Source organism: Periophthalmus magnuspinnatus, chromosome 16, assembly GCF_009829125.3.
Source record: "Periophthalmus magnuspinnatus isolate fPerMag1 chromosome 16, fPerMag1.2.pri, whole genome shotgun sequence".
NCBI classification, from domain to species: domain Eukaryota; kingdom Metazoa; phylum Chordata; class Actinopteri; order Gobiiformes; family Gobiidae; genus Periophthalmus; species Periophthalmus magnuspinnatus.
In genome coordinates, this window is record NC_047141.1 from 11189904 (window position 1) to 11201910 (window position 12007).

A 12007-nucleotide genomic window follows, 5' to 3' on the forward strand; every position below is an offset into this window, starting at 1 on the left:
GATCAGATGGAAACGGATAGAGAAAGATAATCAAATTGGGGCAAAAGGACAAGAGTAAATTGTTGCATGTGCTGGACTGAAAATTTCTAAAATCTGTTGGTTAAACTGGAGGGGGTAGACTCCTGGGATTTGGAATAATATGTTGTGTTTGTAGCAGATTATAGCACGGCTCTAAACTAGGCCAGAGGCAAGGCAAACAGCTGAGGATCTTTATAGACCAGTTTAAATCCACAATGTAAGCATTTGGACTCTTTTTATGCTGTATAGCTCTAATAATAGCTAATCTAGTATCACTGAAAATATATCTTATTTGCAATCTTTTCATAGTGATATCAGAACAGAATTTTCTTTGAATAGGCCTGTTATAGGCTAATAGGTTGTAGTTTTCAAAAAGGAATAAGTTGGAACAATAGTGTCTAAAATAGCATTAGCATTTTTTTTACATGTTCCTATTTATTACAGCCAACTGATATAATTATGTTGTTCTTTCAAGTAAAATGAATAAATAAAAACATTTGCATTAGCATTTAGTAATTTTAGCATTTAGCTTAGAATAGCCAACATGAACCACTACTTTAAAAGGATCTCATTTCTATCCAACTAAGGTTTGACAACAGACTAGTGAACTTATATTAACACCGTGTATCTAATTTATTGTCAGTGACCTTTCGATTGCTGTTTCCATGAATAGAATTTTATTTTTTTTTTCTGTTCAATTGAACAGGATGCTAAAACAAAGCATTTGAGCTAGCCAATGTTCCACTAGAAGACAGGGGTGGTAAGTTTTCTTCATCTCACTCCTTTTCTCGCTTAGAAAAAACAAGTATATGTACTAGATACATGTATATTTGCTTTTTTCCTGTTCATTGGTCTGCTCGAAAAGACACATTTCTGGCTTCCGGGTCCAAGGCATCCTCCAGCTGACTGAAAGCAATGGGATTGGAGGACATGTTTACAATGTTCGCTTTTTTTCCAACAAACCGTCGCACGTTAAAAAGGGTTTGCAGTTGTTTACGTCAACATGGTTATTTCATATTAGCTATGTCATCTTATCTGGGTGTGAAATCTTTTTACTTCATAGTAAACTCCTGCTGTGTTTGTCTCTGTCTCACATGGCTCTGATCCAGCGCTGTATCTGACCACCGTCCACCACCCCTCTTTGCAATTGTTTATGTCAACAAGGTTATTTCAAAATAGCTATGTCATCTTATCTGGGCGTGAAACCTCTTTATTCTCTATAGTAACTCCTGCTGTGTTTGTCTCACGTGGCTCTGATCCAGCCCTGTACCTGACCACCGTCAACCACTCCGCTTTTTCTACTGTCACGTTCCTGTGCTCACAGCCTCCACATGCTCCCTCCTCCTCCTGCCTCTGCACTTTTCCACTATAACAGCACTCTGTCTAAAATTCTTGAGTACTTAAACTAACTTTAAGAGGAATACATTATCTCTCATGTCCTATTAGAAGCCAGATTCACATAACTAGGCTAATGAGTTTGCAAGGTTCAAACAGCAGAGGAGTAGCATTAAGTAGGTTAGCTTTGTTAGCAGATAGTTTAAAGCAGTGCTTCTCAATTATTTTCTATCATGCCACCCCATAAAGAAGAAAAAATAAAATAAATGATATAATGAAATTAATTAAATATCAAATAAAAAAATTAAATTAAATAAACATCAAATGAATAAATTAAAATTAAATAAATATCAAAATAATACATTAAAATTAAATAAATATCAAATTAAAACAAGTAATTTAGCAATTTGTTACACCACCTTATATGATGCTCACTGCTCGCTGCTTTAAGTGACATTTACAAAGTGGGAGAATTGTTGGCAATATTTGGCACGTTTACGCTGAAAAACTCCAGCGTCTTATCAGCGTGACTGAGGTGTAATGAGGTGGTGTCTTCCCCAATTTGAGCACTTTGTGTCTGTCATGTTAGTCATTAGCTCGACTTTCATTATTCATTGTTTTACCAGCCAGAAACTGTTAAAAATGTTGTCAATTTAAACTTTATTTTGCCTTTTGTTTTAGTTTCACGACATTTATTTTTAGAAAACCACAAACTACTGTATCAGTGTAATCAGAACACATATCAGTATTACAATGAAATCAGTTATCCTCGATGTTTTCCTTGCTCAGGCTTTTTAGCACTTAAATGTGGTGTTTACACTCATATATTTAACACATTTAAAGACTATAACTAGTTGATAGCATATTACATTTAATTGGTCTGTGTATGTGTTGCCGACTATGCTAAATTGTGCAAATGTGTGAAGGAAATGCTAGCATCTGTAACTTGGTTTGCGAAAACTGGCTTCTCCCTGACCCTTGTGTATAACGTCATGTATGTAGGTAAATAAGTGTCATCAGACTAAAACATGCAGCAGCAGAGGGTCACATGACGATAACAAGGCCAGGCTTGTTTAGGCAAACCATAGATAATCACATTACACCAAACATGTGCTGATGTCTGCAGGAGCCAGCTCTAAACAGGAGCTGTGCTTGGATATGGAATATGTCTGCTGCGTGAAACCTTCTCTGAACGTAAAGGTGACCTCATATGTTTTTGACTGTCTATTTGGTGCAGTATGTGTGGAAAATGGAATCGTATGGTAGCTCATATGGCTCAAAACAACATGAAAATAAAAACAAAATGAGGCACAATATATACTATTGGGTCAATGTGATCATTTTCACAATAACAACACGTATCTGTATGCCTTTTGTGACAATTATTGCTTATTTTGTAAAAAAAAAATAATAATAATTTGCATGATCTCTCAAAATTCATGCTTGTAGGTCAATTATGCTCAAATATTGTATCTTTGTTTTGTGTATGTTGTGGCAAATTTATTTCTTAGAAAGATGTTAGACTACCATAGGCTTACTTCTGCTACTACTACTAGTACTAGTACTACTACTCCTCCTCCTCCTACTACTAGTAATACTAATACTACTAATACTGGAGTTTTGCTGCCACAATAGTGCTAACAACTAGCATGCTAACAGTGCACTTCCTGATTCTCACATGATAAAACATGTTATTATTCAATGCAGACACTGACAGGTCTCATTTCTACCTTAAGAGCAACTTGTACAATACATCTGTACAAATTACTTCTTAACTATACAAAATCGCCAAGTGATAATCTTAATTATTTATTAAAATTATTCATAAACCAAATTCGTCCTCCCAAGTTTTTAAAATGTATTTTATTGCATTGAAGCCACTTGCAGAAGAATTGGGACACTGCTTAAGCCCATTCTAAAAATACCTCATATTTTTGATCCGTCAGCTTGTGCCAAGATTTAAGGAAAGATCTCTCTTTGTACTTTAGCATCCATGGACCAGCGCTCGTCTAATACCAGGCTGAAATCTGAATGCAGCTTCAGTAGTGGCTCTAGTCTTTGTCCTGTATTTGCACACGCCCTCATTCACTTCAATAGGACGCCTCCTTGCAGCAGAAACCTCTTTTATTATTGTGCTTTTTATAGGCCCGCAGTGAAATGCACTAAGCTAATGCTGCTATATTATGAAGAGGGGCTTTCATAATCAGTCCTCCACCACGGCTATACGTTATGTAAGATGGAATGTATGTCTATTAAAGGTGGACTAATTTTTCTGATGGGAAAGTCTGCCACCTGCTTGTCTCTATGGAGATCTGTGCCTGGGGAAAAAAAACAAAACATCTTAACAAAACACGGGGTAGCGTCTCCACAGGTCTGTGGAGATGCTACCCCGTGTCTCCACAGGTCTGTGATGGTGTCATTTGCTTGTTCCCTTGGAGGTCAGCAATTTTAATACCAGACAAAGCAATACTATCTCCATGGTGACAAGAAGATGGCAGGTCCTTCACCATAAAAGTTACACAGTGCACCCTTTAAAATATAAGCAAGTGAATTAATTGTCCCTTTCAATCTTCCTTTCTTTACTTTTACTTTACATTTCCTTACTTTCTTGCATTGTTCTTTCTTTTCTTCTTTGCTTCCTACTTATTTCATTTCCTTTACTTCCTTGTGTCCCCCCTTCTTTGAATCGTATCTTCCTTTCTTTTATCCTTCCTTGCATCCTTCCTAGGTTCTTTCTTACTTTTTTCCTTAGGACTTACATTGTTCTACTTCCTTTCCTACATCGATCATTCCTTGCATCCTTACTTCTTTCTTTTGATCATTGCTTAATCTCTAGCTTGAACTTGTTGAATCTAATGTTCATTGTTTAGGACCTGTACCCTATTTTTTCCCCATGTAGTCTATTTGAGCGAATTTGTCTTTCCCAAGTACAGATAATCTGTCTGATAATCAGCATATTAGCTTGGTTGTTGTTGTTGTTGCTGCTGCTGCTGCTGCTGCTGCTGCTGCTGCTGCTGCTGCTTGCTTCACTGTCACTGCAAAACTACAATTTGGTCTTGGAGAATTGTGCATTATTTTTCATCATGTTTAAATAACTGCTGCTCTATCAAGTCTAAAGAAAATGTGCGTCATACCAACCTTGGCCTCATTTACCTAAGCCCTCTGAACGTTTTTATTCTGCTGTGTTATGTAATACATTTTTGGTTTACACAAAGAGCTCTATTTGTACTCTATTTGAGCATGTTGTTTCACCTGACCCCATGCCGGGCTATGGGCTAAAAACAAGGCGGATTAATAGATTTCCGGAAATCAACCTCATGCTTTTAATCCTGTCATATTTGCTTTGAAATGGTAAAAAAGAAAACTTTGTTGTGATGCTATTAGACCACACTTTTTTGATATAGCCAGACACCAACATTTTACAAGTTCTGCAAGATTAATCGCAATTGAATCAAAATCACAATTTCAATGAATGTAATTAGCAAATTACAAAGACTGCGTTTACTGAAGTACCATAATTTCCTCCACAAGTGACAAAATATCCTGGCTTTTTTGTCAATTCTTCTCGATACGTTTAGATTGTGAACTTTGACCAGAGTCCCATTATTGAAACTCTCATATTCAAATTTGATTTATATTTGCAATGCAGTGCTTGTCAGAAAAATCACAGTTGGACATTTATTCCCAAATCGGTCGATTTTTCAAGTACCCTAGTTTTATCCACAAACAACAAAATATCCCATCTTATTCTGTATAAAAACTACTAATCCTGTAGTTTAGATCTGTGCAGATCTTTTTGCCAACTCTCGACCTCTGTCTAATATATGAACTTTGAGCAGGATCCTATTATTAAAACACAAATCACAAGTGGTAATCCCAGTGTTTGTCAAAAAAAATCCCAATTAGTAATTTTTCCCAAATTGTTTATGACTTATGACTAATGTATTTGTGTTTGCTTGTGTGCAGGCCCAGCTGGAGGCTCAGAAATCCACCCAGGACTTCCAGAGGGCCACAGAGGTGCTGAGGGCCGCCAAAGAGACCATCTCCCTAGCCGAGCAGAGGCTACTGGAGGAGGACAACCGGCAGTTCGATTCCGCCTGGCAGGAGATGCTCAACCACGCCACGCAGAGGGTACCAACACAATAAAAATAGTCTTACTATTAAAGAGGGGGCATTATGCAAAAACATTTTTTTGATAATTATTCCTTCATCAAAAACATGCCTGAAGAGGTTTTATGTCATCCGTGCATGTTTGACTAATCTTGATCTCCCTGGGCCCTATTCGAACACTACAATAGAATTTTGTGCAGTTCTCAGCCCACAAGCCTATGTCAACCATGCTTCCACACAGCAATTCTCCATAAATATACAAAAGCATGATACGAAACAATACACTATAACTTTACAAACCTGACAGAATGCACAATAGTTTCACTAGCGAAATTATTGTTTTATGATGCCGCTCTGAAGGGGGAGGGGCGCCCGTTTTCAGCGAGTATAGCATTTTCAATAAACAAGGTAACATCATGATCATGATATAACGTGTTAGTGATAGAAATAAAATACCCTGTCAACAAAGTAAAGGTTGAAATATGAAGGCTTCTGTAAAAAATCAGAAATTGTTTATTCTTTTTTGACTTTTTGATATTATATCTGTTATAAAAAATGTCTTTGTATGGGTTTTAATGTCTGTCTAATCCAGATAAAGTTTACAATTATCAAAATGCTGTGATTATTTAGACTAGTCACTTAACTGATTAATCATTGCACCACTATTATTGGGAAATGGTGTTTGAACTTGAATGTGGTGTTAAGGTGATGGAGGCAGAGCACACGAAGACGAGAAGTGAGCAGGTGCACAAAGAGACTGCAGCCAAATACACAGCAGCCATTGGACGGATGAAACAGCTGGAGAAGAAACTCAAACGCACCATCAACAAGTCCAAGTAAGGACCCTGTACCATCTAACACTAGGTTTAAAGGCGCTCTACCTGATTTTTACTGTAAGAACAGAACTAGTTCATTTTAAATGCTTTGCAGACAAAATACGCTCAAATACATGGAGAAGAAACAGGCACAGGGCCATTAAGATTATGTTGAGACCAGATCTGTGTAGTTGTAAGTACTTCTAGAATACATTGTGATTTTGGTTAATATTGCATTGTTAATTTCCAGGTTTGAAAAAAAAAATGCAACAATTAGTTGAACATGTAAAAGCCAACTGGACCTGGTAATTTCATTTACCTTTGTGCTAAACAAAAAGAAAAAAAAAAACAACAAAAACTTAAGTGTGTAACATAGTGTTTACATCAGTTCCATAGTTCCATTCTTTTTCACCAACTACTTAATACTCAACGTTATATTCTGAAGTGAAAAATTAGAATAGTTTTGGCTACTCCACCATTGTCAGAACCATAATTTTCCTCTCAACCTCACTTGCATCTTTGGTTAACTTGTAGCTGCTGTTTGTTTTGAGTGGGCTAACAGCATATGTCCGGTGGTGATTCACAGCATGACTCAGCAATAGATTCCACATCAGCTCCAGTTTAATTCAGGATTGCCTACGAGACGCTGTAAAACCCACATCAAAATGAAACTAAATGTCAGCGAAAATGATGTGAAAAATAATTCAATAGGTTTAAAATGTGACATTTTAATGGTGCCTGCGTCACTGTTGGGCAAATGGTGATGTATTTTTATACTGTCCAGGTGATGGTGATGCTTCTCTTTACACTGAAATGTCAGAGCGTTTCTGTGTAACCAGTCAGGTGTTAAAGGGGAAGTCTGTGTTGCTTCCTATTTTTCAATATTATGGTTTTGAAAACTTCCCCTCAGCATATGCAAATATTCAGACACAGGAGTACTAGTGGACAATTGCAACTGCATTTTATTACATTTATCTTTAAGGTGCACTATGTAGTTTTTCTAATAAGGGTTCCGCCTCTATGGAGATGAAAATATTCCACAGTATGGTATTAAACTTATCTAACATGCACTTACTCAATTCCGAGTGTTTTTGTTTATCAAAAATATTTTTAAAAAGATACATTCTTACTGTGAGTGGGCTGGCCTCTCCACAGACCTGATCTGTAATTTGGTCTGGTGGTATCTTTTGATTATTTTTATTTAGTTTACTGCCATACTGTGGAATAGGGATGCAGCTTTTTCAGTTCTGATACCTATTGCTTTAAGTATTTGCTACTACTCAGTATCAACCAATACAGAGACTGAAAACAGCACTTATTTCCTTAAAGCAAAAATAAAATAACACACAACTGATCCAAATGTGTCATGTAGTTGTTATTTATCAAGTTACTACAGAACTGTTTTGCATGAAGAAAAAACTTGAGACTTTCTGGGCCTGTTTTTTTACAGCAGTAGTTCCCCAACCTGAACACTGTAGGATTGATTCCTTGGACCAAATTTTGTCATCTTAGGCAAGACATTTCACCCACCTTGCCAAGTACGCAAGTGGTGTGTGCGTGAGTGTTGATGGTAGGGCAGATTGGCAGCTTTGCTTCTGTCAGTCTGCCCCAGATTACAATAGTAGCCACCGCTGAGTGGAGTGAATGAATAGTGACTACAGTGGAGCGCTTTGAGATGCTTCAACAAGCATTACTACTGTTAAGACATTGGCATTATTATTATTGTTATTGTTATTATCTTTAGCATTATCATTATTATCATTATCATTATCATCATTATCATCATTATTCCTGACGAGACAAAATCTCCATGGAGACAGGCAGGTGAAGTTCCCTCTATCACCCAAGTTACATAATGCACCTTTTAAGGCATATTTAAAAGAAAAATTGTTGTCTGTGTCCTTTTAATATAGATGCTGTTTATTTGTTCAAACTTGGAGCTCAAATTTACTAGAGGCACCAGTTAACCCCATCAGGAAAAATGTTTGGGGAAACAAAAGGTCAAATTTATAGCCTTATATCACGTTTTACAAACTTGGCGAGCCTTCATAGTCATTACTAATTCAAAGTGGGTAAAGTGTTTTGCCCAAGGACGCAACAACAACATGCATTTAGGAGGAGCGAGGATCTAACTGTTGACTTTCTGGTTGGTGGGTGAACACTCTAATCAGTCAATGTCACATATAACCATATTACCAGTTTTACTCTCCAAACCGAAGTTATGCAAACTGGCATATTTTTATTTGTTTATTTTATAAACCTTGTATTTCAGGTATGTCAAGTTTGAACATCTTTTTAGTGCTGTGTTATGTAGCTGTAAAGTATTTATGCTCGTGTGTGTTGTCTTAATCTGCTGTGCCTCATTTCCTCTTCCCACATCACACCCCCTCTTATCTGTATCTCCCTCTACCCCATCATCCATCTTGCCGTTGCCATGGTGACACCTCTGTTTCACCTCTCTCTCCTCTCTCTTTATCATGTTTGGTCTGACATTATGTCTACTCCGCAGGCCCTACTTTGAGATGAAGGCCAAGTTCTATCTGCAGTTGGAGGTAAGAATGCATTATAATTGACCTGCTTTACATTATATATGTGGAATAGTTTTGAAACAATAGGCCTACCAATTTCAGGTGCCTTCAAAATCAAGATTCAGTATTTCAAATATATCCAGGAGCATTAACATTTGATAGAAAACTGAAAATATGAACTGCTAAACTAATGTATGAATCCCATGAATTTCATAATTTGTTTGTTTAAAAGATCCTAATCCCTGTAGATTAGACCTCAACTAAACTAAATGATTTGTTGTTTACAGAAAATGTTATGTATTGGTTAATTACTTCCTAGGAGTTATATCTGTTTTTCTGCTCTAAAGTGCTGGTGAGATGGTACAGTGGTACAGTTTTACGTAAACCATATGTAAGAGCCAGTGCATGTTGCTGACCCACATTTTAAAGTGGTTTGCACATAATCCAACACTGCATTACTTGGCATTATAGTTTTAATCTCTTTTTCTGCCAAATCGGAACATTCGGATAAGGTTATATTTACGGTAAGCAAAACTTGCACAAAATATTTAACCCCGAAGGTTGACAAAAATTGAAGTGTATTGAATTTAGTAGAATTGTTAAACTTAAGTGGTTGTTCCGGCTACGACGAAGGACCACAGCAAAGTGAGGCGCTATGGCAGTGGCACAATGCCTCACCATAACACTTTTTTTTCAACATAATTCTTTAAAGTGTGAATAATGTAGTGTTGGTTAAAGAAACAGTCGATCTCTTTTCCTGTTAAAAGATGTTCATATTTCTGTAATAGAAGAGGGAGAGATTCATACACTTTGGTAAATTAGCATCTTTAAAAACTCAGATGTCCACTCAATCTTCTCTTGTTTGTGTTATAGAACCTGAAGAAGACTGTGGATGAGCGGCAGGCAAAGCTGTCCCAGGCCAAAGCCAACTACAAGAGCGCTCTGAGGAACCTGGAGAAGATCTCTGATGAGATCCACGAGAGGAGGCGCAGCTCCAGCGTAGGGCTCCGGGGCCGAGGGGTGGGGGCTGAGGGGGACAGCGCCTCTGGGGACGACCTCTCCGTATTCAAGATGGAGTCCGATGGCATTTCCAGTAAGTGTGGGGGACTCAAGTGTACTTTAAGAAAACGTGACTTTTTTCAATAAAGTAAACTATATTGTGCAAATAGGTATAGTTTTCTAAATACTACAACAGCACTTTTCACAGTTGCTGTCAGTATATCCTCCTCCATCAAAAGAACCTCTTCATTCTGTAACATAAACTTGTTTTTTCATGTATAATTTCTAGTTTCTAGTGTTTACATGTAGAATGCGTGCATGTGCCAGTTTGTAAAATGGGCTGTTGAAAAGGAAGGGAAGAAAAAAGGTACATTTTATTGTTGAGCCAAATACAGCCCTAAGACCATTTTTCGTGGCCTTCAGGCTTTTTGGTGAAATGTGCTTTTGAAAAGTACAGTATTTTTAACTGCAAGTTTGAAAAATAATGGACCTTTTTAGACCCCAAATGTTGTAATGAAGCCTGAATAAATATTTGCTGGCTCAGTCTAAGCTGAGATAAATGCCCCCATGTGAATTATTCACTGCATTAACCCCCAGGTTTGGCCTTTGATCAACCCTCTGCTTTGTCTGCCTTTCAATATGTGGCCCTTGAATCAAAATTGGATACCCCTGGTCTAATCTATAATCTGGCTGTATAGAGTTGTTACTGTTGTATTCTGTTCTCAGAATGAGTTTAACTACATTAGTAAAGGTTATCTCTGCTAAGAGCTGAGATGGCCTCTGAATGCACAGGTCCTGTCATAATGGCATTATGCACAGTTATAAGACGGAGATCTGTTTTTGTAATGGTTTGACTAACCTATTGTATCATTTTAATACAATATAGCATTTAAATTTGGGCATCTGACCCCTTATCTTAACCTGGCTTATGCCAGATTGATATGCATGTTAATCTAAATTGAGTTTGACACATTATGAATCTGGGATGGCTCTCACTGAAAGCAATTGGGAATGCCATGATGATTACTGGAATCTGATTGGTTGAAGTGTCATAACAGCGGAACAAAATGAAAAATCTAACTTTTTTCACAAAGAAAATAGGTCCTTTTCTTTAAAAGGAGTATTTTGGGCTAAAGTATGTCTGTTGGCGTGGCCATGTTTGTTTTGGTTCGCTTGGGGTTCCACGCAAACCTCAATGCTGCACTGCGATTGGTCACATGTCAGGCCTTATTGCACCAGCGGGAGCACGCCAAGATGGATTCTCATGAGTTTGTGATGTCACAAATATTGTGAGGATCCATTTCGCTGTGCAAGGATACCATCAGCTGACCCACAAAATGATTCGTAACTTTCTCTTGCCTTCTCTGTAGTGACTTCAGACTGCTTTGACGACGAGCCCTGTGCAAGTGGCTCCATGGTTTCTGAGGAGGATTCTGTCTCCACCTGCAGCCTAGGCTCCTCCCCCAGCAGCAGCCCCCAGGACCTGTTGCTGTCCCCGTGCCCTTTCACCAGCGTGTCTTCGCCCTCCTCGGACTCCTCCTCTGACTGTAGCGCCTCCTCCCCAGCTCCGCTCTCTCGGCCCTGCAGTCTGGACCTCCCCAGCTCAGTGTCTCTTTCGGACTTCGGGCTCATCTCTCCAGTGCTGGGGCCTCGTAGTGAGTGCAGTGGAGCGTCCTCTCCTGAGTGTGACCTGGAAAGAGGTGAGACATTTTCTCCACAGTTCTTGTTTTATTTTAAACTTATTATTTATTTTTCACTGGATAGAATTTAAAACAGCTTTGAATGTAGCCATCCAGACACGAGAATATAAAATCTTCTCTGGCCAGGGAACCAGACCCGGAACAGTGATAAAGGGAATACAATGTGCTAGTAATGTAATACTGTATCAGCTGAAGGGTTTATATTAGTTTACTAAATGGACCAGGTTGATCAAAGCACTTCAAAATAAGACATGCTTATGTAACAAATGATTCCTTTTACATATTTATGTGCAAAGTCCAAGGTTGATTACATTTTATGTTGAAACCAGTCGATTTTATTGGTAAACTATAATAAATAAATTGGGCACAATTTTGATCCCCATAATTTTACTTGCATGTTTTAGCTAACAGGTTTGTTACTAGCATCACATGCAAAAAAAAAAAATGTGTGTTTTGTTTTACTACCTTAAAGATGCTGCCCCCAATTACATTTTACCATCTT

The 12007-nt window shown here is 37.9% G+C and overlaps 1 protein-coding gene across 1 annotated transcript in view; it reads left to right on the top strand.

The window, feature by feature from the left end:
* Nucleotides 1-12007, top strand: part of sh3bp5b (SH3-domain binding protein 5b (BTK-associated)) — a 29938-nt gene that overhangs the window by 15743 nt on the left and 2188 nt on the right. Inside the window, exons 4-8 of the mRNA XM_033981722.2 lie at nt 5320-5484; nt 6169-6299; nt 8788-8830; nt 9680-9899; nt 11176-11505. Of these exons, the coding sequence (XP_033837613.1) occupies nt 5320-5484; nt 6169-6299; nt 8788-8830; nt 9680-9899; nt 11176-11505 (889 nt within the window). The remainder of the gene's footprint in view (nt 1-5319; nt 5485-6168; nt 6300-8787; nt 8831-9679; nt 9900-11175; nt 11506-12007) is intronic.